The following is a 25,283-nucleotide window of genomic DNA, read 5'->3' on the forward strand; positions in this document are numbered from 1 at the left end:
CGTTTAAGCGTAATATCGCAAATACAAACCGGAAAGGGGCTGCTGTTCGATTTCATGCCTGCCTCTGGAAAGCTTTGTCAATTTCATTCTACTGGCTGGGGTTTTTGTTTCAAATCATTTGGCCATGGGAAGGAAAGGGAGAAGGAAGGAGGTGACACGTTTCTTGCTCTATGGTTCTCCAGTCTCTATGGTTCCGGGCGGCAGGGACACTGTAGCAAACCACTCATATGCAGGGCGGGGAACGCCCATTAATTTAAACAGGTAGAACTGGGGGCAGAAAAGCCCATGCATTTCAATGGGTAGACCTGGCGTCACAACAGCCAATGCGTTTCAATGGGTAGACTTGGCGTCACAACAGCCAATGCATTTCAATGGGTAGACCAGGCCACCAGGTCTACCCATTTGAAGCCTGCTTGCTTTCTTGTTTGTATTTGAGATATTACACTTATGTATGCTTTCCTGCCTTTATGGAATGTATGTTTTTCTGCCTTTATGGATATTTAAAGAGATACACATGCTGGCAATTGCACTTATTTCTCCAAAAAAGCAAGAAAGGTGTCACACACCCCTCCTTCTCCCTTTGGGAAATGATTTAAAACAAAACCCCAGCCAGTAGAATGAAATTGACAAGGCTTTCCAGAGGCAGGCGTGAAACTGACTAGCAGCCCCTTTCTCGCTTGCTGTGCATTGCAGATCTTACCCAGAGCGGCCGCCCAGTTTGCAGGCTGGCAAAAAATAAAATGCATCTGCGCAGTAGTTGCAGACCCCCCCCCCAACACCCCACCATTGTGATGATTGGTTCAATTTTCCCGGGCTTATTCTTGCACATGCGCAAAAGTGCAGATATGTGGTTGGCTGGAATGAGGAGAAGGGGCAAGGGGAAATGCCCAAGAACCACCCATCAGCTGTAAAGTCCTCGGTATTGCATCCTACCTCCTGAAGGCACAGAGGATGATTCCCAATTTTAAACAGCAAATCGCATTTTTGCCGGTATTGCAAGGAGCGGATTTAACCTGTGAAAATGCGTAACAGCGCGAGACGTCATTTGGACGACCGAAAAATAATGAACACACATAGCGGGCGTGTCACACATTTTGCAGTCATCTGGATGAGCCCTTAATGTGATAGAGCGAGAGAGCCCTGGTTCAGGCAGCCGACACTGAGCTGGGTGTGCCACATGGAATAGAGAGGGCACTAATGTGGCCTTGGCCTCGGCCTGCAAATTGTCTTGTGCTGGTCCTTGGCAAAATGCTTGAACTGTTCCCAGCAGCATGTAGCCCAAACCTATGTGTGTTGGTGATGGAGAATTTTCTCCTGTGGGATCTCTTGCTGGGGGTCCTTGAAGAAATTTGAAGACACAGGTTTGAAGCAAAAAGGTAGGCCATTATTCTTTACAAGCATATGCAGGGTCAGCCTCCCAGAAACATCCAGGAGAGACTGCACTGAGGCACTGTGTGCAAGCTCTTTTAAGCAGTACAGATACAGCGTGTGACATTAGTTCACCAATCGCATAAGTTCCTTCCTACATAACATCACATTCCTCCTCTCTGCAATCTTTCCAAACCAATCAGAAAGCATTAGGTAATACACTTCTTATTCCAATTTTCTGCCTGTCTTACTAAGATCACCATTATTCTGCTGTCCACCTTGACTAATGGTCTTCCAGGCCAGTTGAAACCAGTTACTATTGTGAATGTGCCTTCAAGCAAACCCGGTACATTCATTGTTTCTGATTGGTCAGGCTGACTCAGGTACACCTGCTTGGGTTTTACCTCAACTCAGGGTAGTTGAAATTTCATTAGCATCGCAGTTTTTAGTAGCTATAGGGGTCTTATATGTTCTAAGAAATTCCACTCCTAACTTATAAAATACATAACTTATGATAAAGGATTATGTTTAAAACACTGAGCCATGTTTGAAGACCACACAGTCTAGGAAGGCACTGGGTGATTCTGGCTAACTAGTGTCTCTCGGCCTCAGAGGAATAGAAGAGGCAGGCCACCTCAGAGTACCTTGTTTTCTCCATGAAAATACTTATAAAGTTATATTACAATTACAATCTGTAAAAGCATACATACACACAGCATTGTCAATTACATTATGAATACTAATATATTTATACATTAATCTATTAAAAATGAACAGTTCTATGATAACACTGGCTACTTCCACTAGAGCCAGTCTCATTCAACATATTGAACTTTTTTAGCTATATGTGTGTATGGTTTTAATATTGGAAATAGTTTAATCTTATTTTAATGTAGACTTTGTATGTTTTTAATTATATGTATTTTTTATCTGGAAGCCGCCATGAGTTCCAGTTTTGGAAAAATGGCGGGGTATAAATAAAGATAATAATAAGATAATAATATGTATGAGATATAGTTTTGATACCAATGTGTGTAATGCAATAGGTATTTCACCTTTGTATTCATTTGTCCTTTTTGCTTGGTTCAGGTTCATTTTGGGGGAGAGAAGTTGTGTTAGAATTTTCCATTTTGGTGTCATGTATTCATATGTGAAGTTTTTATGTTATGTTTTACTTTGTAAGTTTGTAAGCTTTATTTTATTCCATCTCAACTGTCCCCTTTTTTCCTTATTGAGTAGAACTTTTGCAGCCAGTGTTTAGTATATCATGGAACCGTTCATTTTTTTTTTTTTCTTTTTTTTCAATAATTTTTATTCAAATTTTCATAAAACATACAAGACAAAATCATAAAACATTCAAAGACAAAAAACAAAATCAAAAATAGTTAAACAAAAAAATAAAATAAATAAAAATAAAAATAAAAATAAAAATAAAAAATAAAGAGTAAAATATTGACTTCCCATTTGTCAAAGATCAGATCAGTTATAAGTCTATAATATATAACAATCCTGTCTCTTAAGTCATATTATAAAATCACTTTCCTCCAATAGTTATCTTACTTAATCATCAAATCTCATAAACATTACTTTATTCTTTCCACAAAAAGTCAAAGAGAGGTTTCAATTCTTTAAGAAATATATCTATCAATTTTTTTTTCCAGATAAGCATATCGATTAATCCATCTCATTACTAATTATGATAATCTTATTGTCATAACCATAGTCAAAATAAACATTTCAATTAATCCATCACATCAGAATCTGTTAGGTTCAGTAATTTCAGTAGCCATTGTTCTATTATCCCTATTAGTTCCATTTTCCATCTTCCATCTTCAGTAGTCTTGTTAAGTCCAGTAATTTCAGTATCCAATCTTCCATTATCAGTATTCCATAATAATCTTGCTGTCAAAGCCATAGTCATATAGTAAGAGTCTGATGGGAATTACCTCTATCCCAAATATTTTCTTGCCATCCATTCTGAATAGGTTGCTGAAATACTGCTGTAAAATCATATCTCTGTTCTTTTTTTCAAAATACACTGGGTCATCTCTTGAAAGTTTTTCCATTGTCACATGGCTGCAATTAATTCCATAGATTTTCTCTATATTGGGCTCCATCACATCATTCCAGTCCAGAAAATTATCCATGCCATTGATAACTTTATCTCTAGAATCTTCATTAATTTCTTCAGAGATAACATTGAGTTCCAAACAATAGATTTTATTTCTAAAGTCCATAGACTCCAAATCTTGTTCCTGTTCCACGTTTGTTCCAATCTCCGGGATCTCCTCTCTCACAGGGACCCCTGTTCCAGTCTCCAGGGTCTCCTCTCTCACAGGGACCCCTGTTCCAGTCTCCAGGGTCTCCTCTCTCACAAGGACCCCTATGTCTTTAATCTCCTGTGTCTCCAAACAATAGATTTTGTTTCTAAAGTCCATAGACTCCAAATCTTTTTCCTGTTCCACGTTTGTTCCAATCTCCGGGGTCTCCTCTCTCACAGGGACCCCTTCCAGGGTCACCTCTCTCACAGGGACCCCTATATCTTTAATCTCCTGCTTCATTTTACTCAATTCAATTTTCAGCTCCTTACAACCCTGTCGCAGGTTTTGTTTCGTTATCTCAATCTCATCCATTATTTTCTGAAACATAGTTATTTCCAGATTCTCAGCCACTTTCTTAATTGCCATTTTAAAAGAAAAATATAGGAAAACCACTTCTTATTTCAGCAACAATTGGGTTAATACTCCAAACTTGGTGACATCACAGTATAAACAGAGCAGACAGCCTTATCTCTCCATAGTTAAGTAAACAAAATGCAGTTCCCAGGATCGAAACAATTAATGGCAGTCGTCAAGAAACAGATTCGTCAAAATAAAATAGACCAAAAAGAGAGTAGTCTCAGACAGTATAATATTCTTCAAAATAAAAATCTGGAATAGAAATCCCTCTTCTGTGTATATCTTTAGAATGCAAATCCAGGACAGCTTTTTGCAACAAAAACAGAGATAAGCTATTAATTAGTGCGTAGCAGAGAGAAGTTATGGCTCCCCAGTGAGATGTCAAAAACCGATCAATCTGGCAAATCTCTTTTAAACAGCAACAATTTAAGTCAAGTAAAAGAAAAATATAGAAAGAAGGGTGCTTGCCTGTTAGTGCGTTCTCTCTTAGAAGATAAGATGAACGTTCGCTTTAACAGATAGAGCTTGCTGTTGAAAATCCGTCCCACCTTCGTCGGCTGGACCTCGTCCCATAAATTAATGAGATCTGGTCGTCCCAACAAAAATAGGCTTTGAGGTTAATCTCTTCGTTTCTCCCTACCCGGGAGAAGTTTAATCAGTCAAAAAAAAAAAGAAAAAACTGACTGATATATCTGAATAAGCTTCTTTTGAGGCAGGAGCCCGTCTCAAAAGCAGGCACAGGCTAAGTCACCCTTCCCGGAAGTCCGGAACCGTTCATTTTTAATAGATTAATGTATAAATATATTTGTATTCATGGTATGATTGACAACTTATTTTAATGCTGTGTTTATGTATGCTTTTACAGATTGCCCTTGATAAAGGGTACTTTTCACCCAAAATGTGTTGGGCAGCAATAAAAACATTTTTGTTTCCACCTTTGGCTTTTCACTTGCAAGGCACTTTGAGGGTTCCCCCTCTCCTTGTTTGCGGTACTTTTGGGTGCCCTCCGTACTTTTCTTCATGTGCCTCCAGACCATACATAGCCTGGGACAATAGTAGTAACAGACAATCTTGCAACCAACTGAAGCCTAATTTTGTGTGTCACTTTGAAACCATTCTTTTTCTGCTCATAACCTGTTGAACTAGTTTTAAGGCTACATGTGGCTTAGGTCACTATATAGTGATGCTAACTGCTTCTTCCCCATATAGTTTGGGGTGGGGGGCTAATGAGTAGCCAAGGCTTCTGCTGTAACACAAGCAGCACTATAGTCTGATACACTTCTGTAACCCGGCCTGGGTCCCAATACTGTGCCAGGCAGGATTTGAAATGCAAACCCCAACAAATCACCCTTTCTTGTACAGTCTCTTACTTTTGTTCAGTTTTGTCCTTGCCTTTCTGCTACACACAGAGAGAGCTTGAAAATAATTGGTGGTCTTACTACACCATGAGTTGTCTGCCTGTTGAAGCAATTGTGCTGTGCTTTATGCTGTATGATTTTTAATTGTATTTTTATTGCTTCTTTTATTGTATTACCATTTTAATTCCATAAAATTCAAATTGTAATACAGTACAGAAAATAAACAATAAAAATCTAATTTAGTCATCAATATGGATATTTAATGTCGACATGCTGCAGACCACCTGAATTATGCTCATAGGACCGTTGGTGGTCGATGGACCATAGTTTGGGAACCTCTGTGTTATAGCAAAGTGGGAAATACCCAAAGGAACATACGAGAATCCTTTGTGCCAAGGCAGACACAGATGACACAAACCAGCTAGGAGGGAACAATGGGATGGCCAATTTAATGCCTTCTAAAAGTTGCTGAACTACAACTCAACATCATTCCTGAACATGGGCCATACTAGCTGAGGCTGATGGGAGTTGTAGTCCACAGCATTTGGAGAGGACACCATCAGCCACCCCTGGCATAGCCTCTGAAGTTACCCTCTATCTTTGGCTCACTATTAATGGTCAAGGAATAACTTATTGTAGAAGTTACAATGAATGGTTCACCTTCCCTTCTCCATATTCAGGCTTGTGTGTCTGCCTATATCCTGCATGCTACAAGTGTCACTTGGAGACTGCTAGAAGTCATTTTATCTGTGGGGTGGCTGTAACATGCAGGGATGGAGAACTTGTGCCCTTCCAGCTGTTGTTGCTCCCATTAGACCCAACCCTTGTAGGCCATCTTCAGGGATGATGGGAATTGTAGTCTAGCAACATCTGGAGGACTACACATTCCCTGTTGCTGATCATATTACTTAGATGCACAAACTATAGCTTAAAATGTATATATAATACTCAATTTTTGATAATTATACAACTTCCATTTCTTAATTACTAATTGATCATCTGCTATACATTGTACAGCATCATGAAACTGCTGTAAATACTTTTGATGTAACCACAGGATTTCACAATTTAATCTTTCTCTATACTTTTGTTTTCTCAACATTTTTTAATATTTCCAGATTATTTCCCACAGCTTATTTTATCATGTCAAACAGCTAACATAGGGCAGGGTGTCTCAGGTCCCACTGAGCTTCATTCAGGTGGTCTGTGGCATGTCTGCATTTTAATCGTATTTTAATTGCTTCTTTTATTTCTGAAATTGTATTTTATTGTACTAGTTTGAATTCTGTGGAATGCAAATTGTAATACAGTACAAATAAAAACAATAAAAATACAATTTAAACAAGCATACACCATCCAGCATAGCACATTACAATTGCTACAATAGGTAGAAAAAAATAAGTTATCTGCCAAGAGGTCTGTGGGGAAGTTTGGGAACCACTGACGCAGGGGAGCTCAGTGCTATATGGCCCAGGGATATGTAGATCCAAGTTTGTGATGTGAAAAGAACGTAAGCTTGCCTAAATTTGTAGGGTTTTAAAAAAGTTTTTTTTTTTAGTTTCCTACAATATATTCTGCTACTCTTGGAGAACACAAAGGAGCACTGATGGTCTTGTCTCTCCCTCATCAAAAACACCAAAGTGCAGGGAAGGCAGGAAAAAACATATGGAAGACATGCATGCAGCCTTACCCCTGGGTTTGGGCACAGGCAATGGATCTTAGGAAAGGCAATGAAGTTTGAGCCTGGCTTCTAATAGTCGAGCTGGTATTAATTACACAGCACCATTTGAGAATGAAAAACTTCACAAGAATAGAATGCAGTGTGGTAACATGTACCTGAATAAAGTAGCTCAAAGACTTTGTAGATGGAGACTAGCTGCAAGAACTTGAAGGGGGTCTTGGAGTAGAGGTTGCACCAAAGCTTGCTTAGTCACAATCCCCAGATTAATTTCCAACACACTTTGAGCCATTACAGTAAAGCAAGTCAGGATGAGCCACAGGAATAAGAAATTAAGTGGGAGAAGCTTTGGCTGATTCAATGCCTACTGCAACAATGATTTAGGTAAGCATGGAGTTCAAATTTAATACCTCTTACTTTGCCAGGCTTTGGGGTCCATTCTAACTTGTAATGCCTTGCTAGGATAGAAGGGAGACCGGCAGCAAGAAGATGCTGCTGTCGCAAGACTTTCACATAGAACATCCTAGCCTTGCATCAAGGGTGTCCATTTGCAAAAGGGTGAGAACATCGTCTTGTGGCTTCAAGAATTATGTATGAAATAAAACAGAGAATTTCAGCAGGTAGAGCATATTCTCTCTAGGAAGTCCCCAAACTTCACCTACAAAAGTTTCCTCTTCTAGACATCCACTAAAAGGTTCAGCAGCCCAATCCCTCCTTTCTATCTTGGTACTTGCATCAGAGTACAAGGTTGTAATCACAAGGTTGGAGAAGCTCAATGTGTTTCAGCCATTTCATGTGCATATGCATTTCCATGCTTGGTGTGCAAAATCAATCATCGCTGTCTGATGGATAGGATTCACTCAGTCATTTCACTTTTCTCTTAAGAGCAAGAAAGTCTGCTGGGCACTGGCAATATACTCTTTTAATACTTTTCTTGCCCTGCTTTTTTCAAGCACTTGGCAAGAGCATTAAGTAGAAGCCTGTTCCCCCCTGCTCTGGACAAGCAGAGGTAAGGGGCTCAAGCCTGGCAGATACCATGGCATGCCCTAGGACAGGGATCACCAACCTTTTTGGACCCAGTCCCAGGGGCACATGTACAAACAAGAGAAACTGGCATGAACTCCTCCCACAACCAATTCTATTGGCTACAAGAGAATGCTTGTTTCCAAGCCTTATTTTGGGGGAGGGGGACTTGCAGTCTCTCTGTGGACACATGGGAACCAACAGGCACCACGCTGGGAATCCCTGTACTCGGAAGTGAAGCCTGGCATACTACAGAGTTGGAGTTCTCCAGGCCAAAAGAGATAGTAGGGGAAATGGATGCCCCCACTCAGGCCAAAAGAGATAGTAGGGGAAATGGATGCCCCCACTCTTTTGCATTCCCCTGCTCAACCGAGTCCCACCATCACACTCTCTGGCACCTTATTCTCTAAAACGAAGCCAAACAAAGGAAGAAAGAAATGGCAGCCACACACAAAAAGCATCCTTCACATTTTAATTTAGTAAGTGTACACAACTCTGCTCCAAGTCTTCTTAAAAAGGGGAAAGGTGGGGGGAAGGTGAGAGAGGAGATCTGTAAAAATGACACCAAAATGTCTGCCTCATGGAAAACAAGCTGCTGTGAGGCACATCTGCACTTTACCAGCCCCCTCAAACACTTGTACTTTCTTGGTGGTGGTGGGGAGGAAGAGGAAAAGGCAGCCAAGAAACACTTTTTTTAAGCATCCTCGCCCATGCTCAAGCTCTCTCCCCTCCCACTCTCAGATAAATAGAGTCCTGAATTCACAAGGAAAGGGTAGAGCGTCCACTAGGAAAAGAGAAGGAGGCTGGGCCTATTTAGCAGAGGCTCCACCTCTTCAGTCTCACTCCCGGGGCCGATTGATGAGGACTTCGCCCAAGGCCTCCAGCACTTCGCGTTTGTAGTCTTCAAAGTCACCATCTATCTGGTTGACTGTCTGATCCTCCACCACCCACAGGTGGCAGTTGGTCTCCGTGATAAGCCGGGCATCGTGGCTCACAACTATCACAGCTGGAAGAGGGAAAAGTCGGAGCTGTTAGCGCAGCCACTTCCTGCTGCAAGAAATTTCTCCCCCACCCTCCACAAAGATGGTACACGTGCCTCTTCTGTTCTCAAGAGCAGCCACAGCGTAGTATCCGAGAGCAGGAGGAGGCACTGCCATGCTGAAACTCAATACTGACATTTGAGTCCATGTGCGCAAACCCAACTAAGGACCAATGTGGGGATGGTGGTGGTTAAAGATCTAGGATTGGGAAGGCCGGGGTTGAAATCCTTACTGAGTGGCCTTGGGATTCTCAGCCTGACCTACCTCACAGAATTGTTGTGAGGATATTATTGCCGAGACATTTGTGGTTTTAAGTTTCATTGCTTACATGGACTTCTCCATCTTATGTAACAAGCAGTCTCTCGGTAACCAATTTGATGTGCAACTGATATGCACCACGTTAGATCGTTTTTTGTGGATGTATCTGTTTTGTGTGCATTATGCTGAACTTGAAAAACCAAACAAAGAAAAATATACCAATACTGATGAGGATAAAATGGGGTGGGGGAGGAACAGAGAAGAGAACCATGTACATCAGGGGGAATGGAACCTGTGGCCCTCCTGATACCGTTGGACTACAATGGCCATGATCCCTGACCATTGGCCATGCTAGCTGGGGCTAATGGGAGTTGGAGTCCAGCAACATTTCCAACTGTTACCGCAGTATGACAATTGGGCCCACAATACTGAATGCATAAGCTCCTGGTGGATGCAAGCTATGCATCCAAGCCATTGGGAACCAGTAACAGTGATGCTCCTGAAGACCTCAGTGATGGGCAGGGATATAAGGGATCAGGCAATCCCTGACGTATCCTGGACCTAAGTTCTTAAAGGCCTTGTAAATTAATGAAGCCGGTAGCATAGGGGCAGCCAGCGCAAGCTTTTGAACACTGGAATTACGTGCTGGCAGCAGTCTAGCCGCAGCAATTTGAGCCAGCTGGAGCCTCTGGACCAGGCCCAAGGGTAGCTCCACATAGAGCACATCATCAAATCTTGAGGTTAGCAATGCACAAATCGCCATATGGGGTTGATATGACCTCAGTCACAAGCTGATCATTCTAGATGTTAAAACACCGTCTTTATGTTTGGAACAGCATTCTCCAACCTTGTGCCCTCCAGATGTTTCACTCACCGCCTTTGTACTCGTTGATGGCATCTCCCAAGGCATCAATTGACTCAATATCCAGGTTATTTGTAGGTTCATCCTGGGTGTGAGGGAGAGTAACAAAAAGGGGATAAAATTCGTTTAAGAGGAGAAAAAGACTCCTGGCTTTAAAGTGGTGGTGTGTGTGTGGGGGGGATGCTTCCAGCTCACAGGTTCTGTGGCAGTAGAAAGCTTTCAGAAAGCAGACTTGCCATGTACTCAAGCATTAGCAACCAGAAGCCAATACAGGCTCAGGAAGGTGCTTTTAGGACCTAAAAGGTTAGCACTGATGGAATTAGGGGGTAGCTGAACAAGGCGGTAAAGCAAACAGCAAGAGAATTAAATGAAGCTGCATCAAGGATTGCCATCTTTTCACTGAGAGAGCAAGAAACTCTTGTTGCATCTCTTAAGCAGAGAGGCCGCACGAGTCTGACTGGGAGAGTTTTGTTGCTCTCTGCTGAAGAAGCGGGTAGTTGCTTGACTCACTCAAGAAGCCCCTGCCTAAGGAAGTTGCTGTTTTTAAAAGGAAACAAGCAATCAGAGAAGTTAGCAAAATACTAGCCAAGATACAGTAAAGAACCACAGTGCAAAGGCTGAACGATGGACAGCTCTGAAAAGGAGTGAGCTTTGTTTCCAGGACAGGGAAGGAACTGGGATGGAGTCTCCTGAGACAGAGAATCTACTTGAAATTGTGTCCCATGACCCTGCCTGTCTTGGGCAGGAGGCGGCAGTGGCAACCCATCGTTGTATCCCACCCTCACATTTGGCTGAGAAAGGAAGGAGCCCAAAGACTCCATCAAGGCACCCCAACCTCTTATTTAACATTCTAGGGTTGAAAGGTTCAAGGCCCTGAAGAGGGTATTTTCCTGGGGGAGGGGAATCCAACACCCTAAAATTGTTTTGGTTCCGATGCAGCATGTCTGGGACTCACCAAAATGAGAACATCTGGTTCTCTGCAAGCCAGTTCAGCAAATACCACACGGGCTTTCTGTCCTCCTGGAAGTAGAACAAAAAAAGAGATAATTAGGACAGATGCTCCCTCTTCATAAGATCGTAAGAGAAGCCCTGCTGGATCAGGCCGGGGGGGGGGGCATCTAGCCCAGCCTCCTGTTCTCACAGTGGCCAATCAGATGCCCACGGGAAGCCCGCAAGCAGGACTTGAGTGCAACTGCCACTCTTCCCTCCCGTGGCTTCTAGCAACTGATATTCAGAGACATACGGCCTTCAAGAGTGGAGGTAGAGCAGAAGTTTCACCAATGCTGGTATAAATAAGATTGTTCTTTCACAACGAGAACAGAGAGGAGGACGGGGGTGGGGAGTCACATAGCTGCTTAACCCTGGAGAATCCCAATCTCTTCTGCTGTTAACTGTTAGTCCCTCAAAGCCTACCACCTATCTCCTCAGCCTGCTTTCTCCAGGCTGAGGTGGACCATAAGCATGAAAGGGCCTAGCAGGGATGTTGTCTTCTTGAGAAGCCTCCAGTTGAGCCCCTCCTCCAATTCCCGAGAGTCTCCCCACTCCTGAGAGTACCAGAGAGCTTGCAGATCTGGATGGTGTGGGCGTGGCTCTCCAGGCCAAAGCGTCCCAGGCATTTGCGGGCATCCTGGTAGGGCAGGTTGAAGTTGCGCTGCAGATACTCTGTTGCCGTTTCCTGCATATTCAGCTGATCAGCGTACTGCTGATTGAAGAATCCGACTTTCTACCAGGAGACAAAGATCTTTCATACTGTGAAGGCGAATATCCCTCTAACCTGTCTAAAAGGGGCACCGAGGTGCAGCAGATGCTCATTCAAATGCGCCAGCACAGCCAAACGGGGAGGAGGTCCTGCCACCCTGCACTGATTTCAATGGAGGACACTCGGACAGGCATCGCTCCCCATCTAAACAAAGATGAGTTTTGAGTGGCGGGTGGAAAAGGTTGCTAAAGTGTGGGGGCGGGGAATGTCTGCCTTTTGTCTTGCCTCACCTCTTTGGGTAGGAAAGTTGGACGCAACCAACAACAAAACAGACATGAACAAAATACACAAACTGAAATGTTTTGCAGAGCTTCTTCTTAACTCATTGTGCCCTTGCAACAGGTCTGCAAAGCATGTGAGGCTGAAGGACAGCAATTTGCCTGAGTCCCATTGAGTGAACTTCACAGCCGAGGGGGAAAGCCAGGGGGGTAGAGTGGTTAGGGTACTGGACTAGGACCTAGGAGAACAGAGCTCACCACTCAACCATGAAGCTCACTTGGGCCAGTCACTGTCTTTCAGCATAACCTTCTTCACAGGGTTGTTGCGAGGATAAAATAGGGAGGGGGAGATCCATGTACACCACCTTGAGCTCCTTGGAGAAGAGGGAGGATATAAATGTTGGTAATAAAATAACAAAAACTGATCCAGGGCCTTCCACACCCAATCCCAAGACACTCTCTCCATTACAGTCGCTTGCCAAAAACATGTATCGGTGGCTCCTTTCTCATGTGTCAAACAATTTTATGGCCTTGGAACAAACCAACTTCCAACAGGAATAGACCCTTCCATTTGGACTTGCAGCCTTCCTTTCCTACCCCAAATGCAAACTCTAGATCCCTCAAAATTTTGCTCCACGTTCCCAGGAGATCCCTGTTAGATCGCCACCAAGACTTACCAGTCTGTGGTTTTTTCTCATTTCCCCTCTGGTCTGGAAAGTTGACAAAAGGAAAGAAACAAAAAGGAAGGTAAAAGTGGAGCCCAACAGTCTAATAATTTCCCCTGAGATCCTGCCAGATTAAAGCAGAAGAGCTCCTAAAATTGGATCCAGCAGCTGAGAGAACTCAGGGTCAAAATGCAGCCTACTGGGGGAGAGTGCAGAATGAAAAGGAGTAATTCTGCACCCAGTTATGGTGCAAGGGGAACATTTAGAGGCAGCAGTACAGAGTTAGCATGCATTCAGCCAGCACTCCCTAGTTTTTTTAAAGAGAACTTTGGGTTAGAAAGTTGGGTCTGTATGCTAGAGTGGGGGTGGGGAGGAGAAATTGGAGGGGGGGTACAGATGTGAGCTCAAATCCAAGAACTGGCGCTTGAGAATTATGTGGGAATAGCATCAAAGGGGCTTCACACAATGGGTGGGGAGTGGGGAGCACCCACCAGTCCTGTCCCAAACATGCAGCAATGCAAGTAGCTGCGCATGCACAGGCTTGCGGCAACTGGGATCGCGTGTGGGCCCTGACTGTGTGCAAGCCTGCAGGCAAACAGCTGTTCTTCACTGCAGGCATCCAGGCTAACATGGAGGGGGACAGGCAAAGACAAGACCAGGGCCTGCTCCAGTCGGACTGTCCTTTCCTCACCATAGGGCCAGTGGACGCCGTCTGCCCTGTGGGACAAACACCTGATGCTGGCTCATTTCAGTGGGGCCGGCTGTTTTGTGCACATGCAGTTCTTGGCGGTATCTGTTGTGTTGTTATAAATGTAGCTGCTTTGAGGACTCTAGTAGAAAATTTACTAAATCAGGGGTTCCCAAACTGTGGTCTCTGAGCTTCATTCAGGTGCTCCGTTGCATGCCGGCATTATATATTCATTTTGATTTTGAACTGTATTTTTACCACTCCTTTTGCTTGTATTTTCTTGTATTATAATTGGAATGCAAATTGTAATGCAATAAAATACAAAATAAGAAATAAAATCAGGAATAAAAATATAGCACCTAGCACAGCACACTATAATTGCTACACAACAGGCAGAAACATCATGAAGTGGTCCACCAAGACCATCAGCAATTTTCAAGTGGTCTGTGGGGGAAACAAAGTTTGGGAACCACTGGACAAAATAAACAAATAAACACATGGGCATCTCTAGGAGGGGTCAGCAGTGCACCCCTGCTCTCCAGTAACTGTATGATGTGATCCATGTGTCAAGGGAGCTTAACTCTGGGGCACATTTGGAGCAGCCCTTCCTGTTGCCACAGTGGGGTGATCAAAAATGAGGAACTCAAACGTAGAAAGTGAGATATGGTTCATTTACCGGCGTCAGCTTCCCTGTTAACAGCAAGAGTAGCGTACTTTTCCCCACACCATTGGGGCCCACGATACAGACTGAGGGAAGAGAGAAAAGCATAATCACTACCCTGATTCTGCCATGCAGGTAATGCTTCCAGAAGCTTCTTGCCCACTGACTGCTTTCAACATGCAGAGTGAAGGCAGACGGACTTGAGAAGTGAACTTTCCGGCAAAACGCTGTCAGAGGTTACAACAGGTATAGCCAACGTGATGCCATCCAGATGTGGCTGGACTCCCCATCATCCCTGGCCACGCTGGCTGGGACTGATGGGAAGTGGAGTCCAACAACATCTGGAGGATACCACATTGGCTGTCCCTGGGTTAAAAGAATGTAGTGCAGTCAGGAAACAAGAGACAAACAGTAAGTGCAGACAGATACTTTTTTATATATAATAGGGACTCCTCCGTCTTCCTCTTCAAACCACTTACTTCGAGACTCCATGTCAATCCCAAAGTCCAAATTTTTGAAGAGAGGCTTCTGCCCCTCATAACAGAAGTCCACGCCTACAGAGAAGAACAAGAGGGAGAGACAATCGGCAAGAGGGAAAGAATAATCTCTCCTATTAGCCACCGTACTGTGAGCCATTGTGGAAATGCTGGCGGTTTGGCTCCTATATCCTGCACATGTCGCTATTAATATATGTACAGTGTGTATGTATGCATGTATGTATGTGTGTGTGTGTATATATATGTACACATTGTAGTATTTGTCATTTACACTGATTACCTATAATATTATCCAGAAACAATTAAAAGACATTTTTCTTTAAACAAGCTTTTCAAGCTGGATGAAAAGATCTTTGTCTTAGGGGTTCATTTTGTACTGTTTTTAACTGATCTCTGATTGTTTTTTGTACTGTTTCAAAAGCATTTTTACCTGGTTTTATGGTATGTTTGTAAATTGCCTTGAGACATGCGTAAAAGGAGATTCCTAAGTTTTTATTTATATTATAGTTCTTATTCATATTATATTTATTGATATCATCACCATCAGGTCCCACTGATTTTGTCTGTGGCTTTCATGCCATTTGGGGCCCCTTCCGTTTTGCGTCTGTGCTTTTCCAAAGTCAGCCAGACAATTGCAGTCCCCAGCTCTCCCTCCCCTCCAGGTTCCCCTTACGAAGATCGGTCCATACCATGCAAGCCCAAAATGGGTGGGCTGAGGGGTGGCGGGTTTGGGAAGGTGAATTTCACAGTATACTCCTTTGGCCGCTTCAGTAGATCGGGGACCTCATTTGCCTCTTCATCCGGGTTCTTCTTACGGCATTTTTGCTGCTTGCGGGTCAGGGCCTCCTTGGTCTGCTTTTCCTAGAGATGGCCAGGGGAAGACAGGGTAACAGGGATGCCTATTACTGGCAAGCTTGCTTGACAGGCCCAGTCTAAGCTGGCATAGTCTTTTAACCTCACCAAACAGAAGTACTTAAAAAGTGTGCAACCCTATGCAAGGGCCACTGTGTCCCACGGCACCTGTTGCCAGGTAAAATATGCATCAGACGGCAAACTGAGAGCATCCATCAAGAGCAACCAGGCTGGACAGATTAGAGCCAATCCTCCTCCTGTCAACTTCTCCACTGGAATAAAAATCTTGTCTTAACCTTCAAAGCCACACCGAAGGCCACGGTTGAAGACCGCCGTGTGATTTTATCCCAATGGTCATGGTTATTTATTTGCTGGGAAAAACAGCAGGAAGAACACTGCAGCACATAGTTCCATAGATTAACTCAACATGAAAAGCTCTGCTCCCTTGGGCCACTCTGCTACCAGGAAGCCCACAGGGCAGAATCTAGCCATGCAACTTTTTTTTGTTCCTCGGAGTCCGTTCCCCGGGACAGAATACAAACCAGAGACTTACTGCTTGCTTTGTGGACTTTCCTCCAGCCTTGAGATCTTTCAGCTTCTTCTCCTGTTTCTCATACTGTTTGAGCAGCTCCTTCTGTTTCTGCTGATACATCTTCTTGAAAGTCACTGGACAGAAAAAGACAGACGAGGGGAGTGGTGGAAGACAACCCTTAAGCAGCACATTGCTGGACCAACCTGGTGTCCTCTCGATGTTGCTGGGCGTCAGCTCACATCAGTCCGAGACAGCATGACTAATGGACAGGAATGATGGGAGCTGTAGTCCAACACTGCATGGACCATCTAGTATAGAATGCTGGTGCCAGGTTTTGCTAGCCAGATGCACAGAGAAGCCCTCCAAGCAACAGCTCTCCCCCATGTTATGATGCACCCCTAAAAATCCAGATTCTGCTATGGTGGCTTGTACCTGAGAAGTCCTTTTTTTGCCTGGAGAGAGCCTCAGGCATGCACGTTCAAGCAAGCCGAGGTACAACACCTCTTGGTAAAAAAGGGGTGTCAGGACTGCATGTGAGAACTTGCATGTAAGTTGCACACTTGGTAACACCCATCCCTTGCACCACAGTATCTGCTAATCAAAACTATATCAAATATTTACCAAACACTGTCTAGATATTACACTGTGACACTGAACATCAAATATTCACCAAGTATTTGATATTTACTGTCAGGATTTGACATCTGATGAATGCACGACTGCAATATGGTATTTGACAGTATTGGATAACTTTTTGCATAACAGCTTTTAGTATTAAATGGGCTGGATGCAGAGGCTGCCGAAGGAGGAGGGAAGGCAACTCTTGCCAATTCCCCCTCCCCACTGCAGCCCCCAGCACCACCTCCTCTGCTTTTCTGGATGGTCACTCAACTCTGGCGCTTTCAGGGTGCACAGAGGGCTGCAGGGTGAAGGAAGAATTGGTGGAAATTGGCCCTGCTCCAGCAGGAGCATCTTGTAAGCAGAGTTCCGCTCACAGAACCCTGGGTCCAATCCACTGCTTCAGGAAATCCAATACTATTTGAAAATTGGCAGTTTAGGCTATTTGATATTTTACACCCTACTAAAGAAAGCCAAAACACAGACAAAAAAAGCAGTCAGAAGACTGCCGCAACAAGTCTAAAGCCCTTCAACAAATGTTGAAGTCAAATTTCAAAGTCAAAATCCAATTTTCCTAGCCTGAAATTAACAGATTTCTATTTTATTATTATTTTGCAAAAAAAAAAAATGATTCAGTTGTATAACCTAGGTTCTGTACAGTTTATACTGGCCAGGTTTCCCTGCTATTGCACTTCCTTAGCACCCCTTCCTGCCTGCAAGAAAACCTCCCAACACCATGCTAGCAACAGCATCACACACACACACCCTCAAAACTGCCACTCCCACTCGCAGGGAGCACTCACTGTAGTTTCCCCGGTAGTAAAAAAGCTTCTGCATGTCCAGGTGGATGATATCTGTGCACACATCGTCCAGGAAACCCTGGTCGTGGGAGACAATAAGGAGGGTTTTCTTCCATGTCTGGAGGTAGCTGGAACAGGAAGAGGTGCAGAAGTAGAAAAATCAGAGCTTGGAAAAGTTACTTTTTTGAACTATAACTCCCATCAGCCCAATCCAGTGGCCATGCTGGCTGGGACTGATGGGAGTTGTAGTTTAAAAAAGGTAACTTTTCCAAGCTCTGAGAAAAATACAGAGTTAGGCCTAGTTTACACAGTTCTAATCTAAAGAATGTCCACCTACAAGGCACATTTTTTCTAATGTAACCATTGTATAGCACGCTGCTTTTGAGGTGTTTCATAGAACAATTTTTATACACGTGTTCAGGGATAGGCCTCCTTTTCCCATTAGGTGCGGCAGCAAAAGAAGTGTAGGAAAGACAGCAATGAGGAGGGGCTGGGAAATAATGGGGAGGGGAGGATTCTGCACCAAGGAAAGCCAAATCCTGGGAGCTGTATAAAACTATAGCAGTGCGCATGCCTGTCATGATTTCTCACTGGAGCTGACTTTTGCATGTCATAAATCAATGTATTCTTTGGTTGGTATTGACTCTTGTTGATTATTTTTAATGTTTATTGCAATCTGTCCAGAGCGCATCTTTAACTAGGCAGTACAAAGGGTAAGGGCCAGAGCTCGGTGGTAGCGCATCTGCTTTGCATGCAGAAGGTCTCAGGTTCAATCCCCGGCATCTCCAGGTAGGGCTGGGAGAGAAGCCTGCCTGAAATCCTGAGACAGATGGACCAATGGTCTGACTCAGTATTGTACAAGGCAGCTTCCTACAGTGATGTAAATAAAGAGGAGCCAAAGGCTAGCGCTAAAGACACTTTGCCCGCTAATCACTGGAAATTATGCATGCTTGCGCACATGCATGCGTACACGTGCCATAACAGTCAAGCCACTCTCCCCCCCAAACGTGACCAGGAAGTGATTTACTTGTTTAGCCAGATGACGGCGTTCAGATCCAGATGGTTGGTGGGCTCATCAAGCATCAGCAATGTGGGCTCCATGAACAGTGCTCTGAAAGGAGAGAATGGTAAGCAATGGGGAAGGGCCAGAGCTCAGTGGTAGATCATCTGCCTTGCAGGCAGTAGGCCTCAGGTTCAAGCCCAGCATCTCCAGGTAGAGCTGGGCTGGACCCGTCTGAAACCCTGGAAAGCCACTGCTGGTCAGGGTAGGCAACACTGAGCTAGATGGTGTGAGTCAGCATAAGGGATCCTCCTACATTCCTCTGGAAAGCCACAGGACTCCTGCTAGTTAGCTGGTTTCTGTCATGTGCACCCTAACTTGGGACATCAAGGGCTATGACCTTATATGAAGAGGGGAGCTCTTGGCTATTTGGAGTCTCCCTTAACATGGACTAGTAAGCAAAAGCGTTGCTCCACTTTTCAAGAACAAGATCCAGGGGGAAAGATTGTTCCGAGGGCAGAGATGGGGAACCTTATTTCTGTTGAGTGCCATGATCCCTTGGGTGTGATCTGTCAGGGGGGCAGTATGCCATTATGAAAAAAAAAAAATCTTATTTTGCTTTTTTGAAGCTGTTTTTAGTTCAGATTTGCAGAACAAGGTTTTTTGCGGTCCAGGAAATTTGCAAGCATTTACAGGTTATTTACATGCTGAATAGCTGAAAGCTGGTACAGCACAGTGGGGAGGACAGCCTGGCTGGGAGTCCAGAGTCTGTGAGTTCAAATCCCCGCTCGTGTCTCCTGGGTGTAAAGAGCCAGCTAAAGATCACCCCCACAGTGAGTGGCTCAGGGGTTACGTGCCCTGCCACCTATGCAGCCGTGGGCAAGCTGCATAGTCCCAAGGAGCCCAGTTGCCCCCAGTTGGCAGTTGCGGACAAGGAAGGGGCTGGCTTGTGCAGCTGTGGCAAGCTGAGTAGGCCATAGCCAGCTGAGGAGGACTAGCCTCAGAGGGAGGCAATGGGAAACCCCCTCTGAATACTGCTTACCATGAACACCCTATTGATAGGGTAGCCATAAGTCGGGATTGACTTGAAGGCAGTCCATTTCCATTTTTCAATGTATGCTGAAATACAGGGATAACAGTGGCTGCATTTTCCTAATGGATGTCTGGTTAGTTCCGCTGGACTTCAGACACAGTGTGAATTCACACTGGAGATATTGGCTTTATAAGGTTCAAAAGAATGGAGGCTTTAAAGATTTTTTTGAGTAAAATGTTGGCAGTTTGTTGGTGTCATGATGCGTTTTCAGTTTGACATGGCTTGTAACAATTTAAGCCCGATTTATATTTTTAGATTTTCTGAATGTACAGATTTTGTATGGTTTATGTTTTTAGGAAGTGATGACTACGTTGCCCTTTATATTGCCTGACAAAGGAGTTTCGACTCTGAAACGCATAGAGCAAAATAAACATCTTACTCTAGTAAGCGCCAGAGCCTGCCTGCTCTCTGTATTACCTAAAGTGGGTGAAACAGCTCATCTCTCTTTCTGCTGGACCCTTTCCCCTTGTTTTCTCTCTCTCCCAGCCATACTTGGCTTGAAAGTGGGACGAGAGCAGCACAAGGAAGTAGAAAAATCTACAAAGCTTACAAGATATTGGGGTACTTGGCATATGGCTGGATCTAAAAGTATACACAGAAAAGATATGTCTGCTGAATAAATATTGTGGGCGGTATTCATCTAAATTCTCACATGAGCAGGGAACAGCTTTCGCTTGCACAATAAGACTTTCCACCCTCAAGCCACTTGAGGGTGTATGACTTTACACTCCTTGCTTTATTGGACTCTTTTGCTGACACCTGATTGATATTGCATTGGATTTACGTTTTTAATTTTTTTTTAACTGTTCCATCACCCAAAGAACCTTGGTTACGGGGCAACAAATTAAAATGAATTAACATTAAGGATGTTCAGATCCTCCATTTCACCATCTCCTCCAGCCTCACTCTTACCTGGCCAGGGACACCCTCATTCGCCATCCCCCAGAGAACTTTTTGGTCTGCCGGTTCTGCATCTCGGGATTGAAGCCCAAGCCAGCCAGGATTCTCCGAGCCTTCGCCTCCGCCGCCGCTGCTCCCGTGGCCCGCAGTTCCTCATAGACCTGTGGAGGGGAGAGAATGCATTTTGCGGTTGGGGATCAACCAAAAGGAACAGACAGTCCTTTCCATGAATGCTACTGACTAGAAGTTGGAAGAGAAGATTGCCAACAGAAAAAAAAGTAAATACAATCAGCATTAATTGATTTACTTGAAGCATTTATAGCCTCCCCTTCAGCCAAAAAAGACTCTCAGGCTGCTTTCACACGGTACTTTATTCTGTTATTCTGACAATTTCTTACCTGGCAATTTGTGCATTATAGTTGACCTTTCACACAATGTCCAAGCTAGTTCTGGAATTCTAGTGTAATATAGTGCATTTAGAGCAAATTTTCGTGGTAAATAATATCAGAAATAATCTGTTTGCAAGCTTGGGAACCTGGAAAATTGCAGAAGTTTTTCGCTAGCTGTAGCTGCTGACATGACAGGCATCCCAGCACAGAGTGCGTTCCCACTCTTTAGACGCACAGGAGATTTTTGCCTGACAAAAATTGTACCGGTATTCTGGCATAGGTGCGGGTAGCAGCAGCATTTCCCATACAAACCTCTGGGTCTATACAACTAAAAAGGGAGAGGGGTTGCATGGCGACAGGATGCAATCTTAGACCTCCTACACAGTGTGCATGTGTATAACGGGTGAGGGGCGGAAACAAGACGTTCATTGCAGCCGTGTAAAAGACAGTTGCAGGAAATGAAAGTATATTGGCTGAAAAATCCACTGCGCCTTAACGCAACAGGTACTGCAGTGTGAAAGGAATTTTAGAAATCGGGACAGAAGTGCTACCATTGTAATCTGTTAACCTAACGGAAAAAGCCCCACATATGAAAGCAGCCTCAGAGTGGCTTACAGCTCTAAGGCAGTCCCTGCCCTCAGGCTCACAATCTCAAAAGACATGACACACAAGGAAAAAGGAATGGGGAGGGGGAGGGAAAAGCAAACTCAAGCACAAGTTTCTAAAGTTACAGTTGATGTCAGTAGTTCCCTACTTTGCTCTCTAAAGAGTTAGAACATCCACACCAACACTCACCCGCCTTCCTCTCACACACACAAAGAGAAGGAAAATGGTGAATCCACTCATGTTTTAAAAATATTGCAGTACTCTTGCTAAGCGACCAGCACTCCTGTGCCATTTCTTCAATGAACATTAACACGCCATGCGACCTTTTCACCATCCGTCCTCTTCTCTCACCCTATGTGGGAAGCATTTCATCTGCTTGCGTGCCTTTGCCAGCACAAAAGACATGCCACAACCCGTCCATCCACTCGCCTTTCTGCAGAACTAAAGCTTGTTTGGGAAAGGTCCCTGGTATCTGCAGACCGTTCCTGGCATCTCCAGGTAGGGCAGGGAATGTCCTGTCCGAAAGCCTAGAGAGCTACTGCCAGTCAGTGTAGAACAGCCTTTCCCAACTAGTGGGCCTCCAGATGTTGTCGGACCACAATTCCCATCTTTCCTGACCATTGGCAATGCTGGCTGAGGCTGATGGGAGTTGTGGTCCAACAACATCTGGTGGCCCACTAGTTGGGAAAGGCTGGTGTAGACCAAGGGTAAGCCAATGCTGTGCCCTCCAGATGATGCTGGACAACAACTCCCATCAACAACTGACCATTCACCATGCTGGCTGGGACCGACTGGAGTCCAACAACATCCGAAGGGCACTACATTGGACTACCCCTGGTATAGACAGTACCAAGCTGGATGGGCCAATGGTTTGACTCGGTATAAGGCAGCATCCTATATTCCCAAATTCTTCTTTTCCTTGGTCCTTCAGGGGCGTGGCCTGAGGAGGGGGTGTGGTCTAGGGAGAGCCCCGAGGGCCCAATAGAGTCCTGGAGGGCTGCATCCACCACCTGGGCCTGAGGTTCCCCACCCCCTTATAAAAGATGATAGTAACGGTGATCAATAAGCCTGGCCTTTTATACCCCAAAATACACAAAATGACATTATCACCATTAGGCCCAGAGAGAAAAGGTACATGTGTAGACCACTTAATAGAGATCGGTTACCCCTTTAAATGCTTTGTTAAGTCTGTCACCCCCACACCAGAGTGATTAAAAGAGTAGGCATTATTCCCACTCCTCCAAAACACGTTTATGGACAGTGGGGTGATTTTTTTAAAAAAAATCATTGTGAGGGTGGAACCAACTTTAAACAACCTGGAGTAAAAGTGGCATAATCCTTACAGGTGTACCTGTAGCTCTTTTTGCATTTCTGGGAACTGATCAAGTGACACATTGTGGCTGATGCCAACCATTCCAGAACGGTGACCTCCTGATGCCAAATATTCACACCCAAGGAACCCCATCACATCCCACCCCTTGCGCAATGGCAACGGGGCAGCACAGGGCTCACACGCACCTTCTCCAGCCGTTCTCCGGCAGCGTCTTCCCCTTTCTCCAGCAGCACCTGCAGCCGCTTCTCCTCCTCCAGCAGCTTCAGGCGCTTGGTGTCAGCTTTGAGCACTGCCTGCACCGCGGGGGTCTCATCCGCAACCACCTCTGCGGGGGTGAAGAAAGCCACAGCTAAGACTCTGCCATTTAAGCCTAATGGTCTGATTTAATGGAAGTCTTCACCAAAGTTTTATAAAACTTTTTTTTTAAGATGATTTTAAAGATATTTCATTTTAATATGTTTTTAAGGATGTTTTAATATATTTTAAAGTTTGTTTTTATGATGTTTTAGAGTATTTTTAGTGCTTTGGTTTGCTGCCCTGGGCTCCTACTGAGAGGAAGGGCAGGATATAAATCTAATAAATAAATAAAATAAACAAAATACTTGAAGCATTCAAGCAAAACTTTACTTAACTCCAAAGGACAGTTCCCAAGTGTTAAAATGTAAGACTTGAGCCTTTCCAATGTTCAGCTACAAGTGCCAAACCAACATTATAATATGCCAACAAAAAACCAGTTAAGGATTAAAAGCCATAATTATTTTGGGTTTACTTTATTTATATATGTATATCTTTACTTATTACACTTATACCCCGCCTTTCTTTTCATGATAGAAACCCAAGGCGGCTTACATATGGTTCCCAGGTGGTCTCCCATCCAGGCACTGACCAGACTTGACCCTGCTTAGCCTTAGCAGGGAGCTGGCCTTATGTGCCTTCAGACCATACCCTGGGACCTGCCTGGGACTCATCCACACAGGCTTCGCGACCCACACGTTGGGAGACAGTGGTCTACAGCAGCCTTTCCTAACCTTTGGGTCCCCAGATGCTTGCTGGACTACAATTCCCTTCATTCTTGACCACTGGCCATGCTGGCTGGAGCTGATGGGAGTTGTAGTCCAACAACATCTGGGGACCCAAAAGTTGGGAAAGGCTGATCTGGAGCACACCAGGTTGGGGAATGCTGGCCTACAGGCTTAGATGGTTTCAAAAGGGGACAAATGGATGGAGGATAGGCTTGTCAATGGCTACTGGCCATAATAGCTAAAAGTGTCTCCAGCTTCAAATGTCATGAGACATCAGCTACTATGGGGCAGATTGGGGAGGGGAAGACCCTTCCGCTGTGGTTCCCAAGTGCTCGACAACCAGTGGGCTGTTGGGCGCTTGGGAAGTGCTGCACAAGAAATTTTGACAGGTGGGTGGGACAACCCATGTCAATCATGTGAAGTCATAATGGCATCAGGTGATAGGCAGGACAATCCACCTGTCAATTAACTGATGCCATTATGACATCAAATTACTGGCATGGGTTGTCCCGTCCACCTGTCAAAGTTGTCTTGCAGGGATGGGGACAGAGAATGATCCAGCCCGCTGGGCCAAAAAGGTTCCCCACCCCTGCAGGATAAAGGTAGCTTCCAATGCTTCCACTTTACCTTGTTCACAGAGCAGTACATCAATATTGGGAGGGATGCTCAGGGCCCGGTTGGCAATGTGTTTCAGCAAGGTGGTTTTACCTTTTCTGAAAAGAAAGAGGAGACGGGAAGGGGACTGATATAGTGGTGCACATGTAAAAGGGCAAGACCATTGAAATAATTCCATTCCCATGTGCTAGAGAAGAGAGGAAATGCCAGTATGGACAGCAAGGTCACATCCACACCATGCCTTTAATGTACATTCAAAACGTATTCCTGCCCCTCCCCTCAGAATCCTGGGAACTGTAGTTTACCTCCCACAGAGCTACAATTCCCAGCACCCTTAACATACTACAATTCCCAGGACTTTGTGTGTGTGCATGAGCTTTAAATGTATGGTGTGGATCGGCCTTAAAAGAGAAACATAATTCTACCTACCCACCCTCCAAAAAAACCCCTGCAGGACCTTGTCTTCTAACATGGGGTCAACAGAGATACAAGTAAAGAGGGATCAATCATCCATCGGGGTAAGCAAACATAACAGCAGGGGAAGTCACTTCACACTGTATACCTACCCATTGGGCCCCACCAGGCCGTATCGGCGTCCAGCTACAATGTATAGATCCGCATTGACAAACAACTCTTTGCCATGAGCTGAGATGCTAAACTTCTCCAGCTGCAACAGAAAGCGAGGCAAGAGGGTCCTTTTAAATGTTCTAAAGCTCCTGTTTCCATCTGCTTACTGCACCATTCTCACCCTTGCTGTTTTACAGCTGTTT

The 25,283-nt window shown here is 44.5% G+C and overlaps 1 protein-coding gene across 1 annotated transcript in view; it reads right to left on the reverse strand.

Moving 5' to 3' along the window:
- Window positions 1-8,563: 8,563 nt before the first annotated feature.
- The window catches only part of ABCF1 (ATP binding cassette subfamily F member 1), a 34,635-nt gene continuing 17,915 nt past the window's right edge, over window positions 8,564-25,283 (reverse strand). The window contains exons 13-27 of the mRNA XM_061619164.1: window positions 25,080-25,180; window positions 24,526-24,611; window positions 23,062-23,201; window positions 20,561-20,709; window positions 18,583-18,666; window positions 17,559-17,683; window positions 16,159-16,271; window positions 15,443-15,614; window positions 14,736-14,810; window positions 14,272-14,342; window positions 12,920-12,952; window positions 11,820-11,988; window positions 11,221-11,285; window positions 10,278-10,350; window positions 8,564-9,111 (exon numbers count right to left, since the gene is read on the reverse strand). Coding sequence (XP_061475148.1) covers window positions 8,945-9,111; window positions 10,278-10,350; window positions 11,221-11,285; window positions 11,820-11,988; window positions 12,920-12,952; window positions 14,272-14,342; window positions 14,736-14,810; window positions 15,443-15,614; window positions 16,159-16,271; window positions 17,559-17,683; window positions 18,583-18,666; window positions 20,561-20,709; window positions 23,062-23,201; window positions 24,526-24,611; window positions 25,080-25,180 — 1,623 coding nt within the window. The 3' untranslated portion in view covers window positions 8,564-8,944. The remainder of the gene's footprint in view (window positions 9,112-10,277; window positions 10,351-11,220; window positions 11,286-11,819; window positions 11,989-12,919; window positions 12,953-14,271; window positions 14,343-14,735; window positions 14,811-15,442; window positions 15,615-16,158; window positions 16,272-17,558; window positions 17,684-18,582; window positions 18,667-20,560; window positions 20,710-23,061; window positions 23,202-24,525; window positions 24,612-25,079; window positions 25,181-25,283) is intronic.

Source organism: Rhineura floridana, chromosome 3 (assembly GCF_030035675.1).
Source record: "Rhineura floridana isolate rRhiFlo1 chromosome 3, rRhiFlo1.hap2, whole genome shotgun sequence".
In the NCBI taxonomy this organism is placed as follows: domain Eukaryota; kingdom Metazoa; phylum Chordata; class Lepidosauria; order Squamata; family Rhineuridae; genus Rhineura; species Rhineura floridana.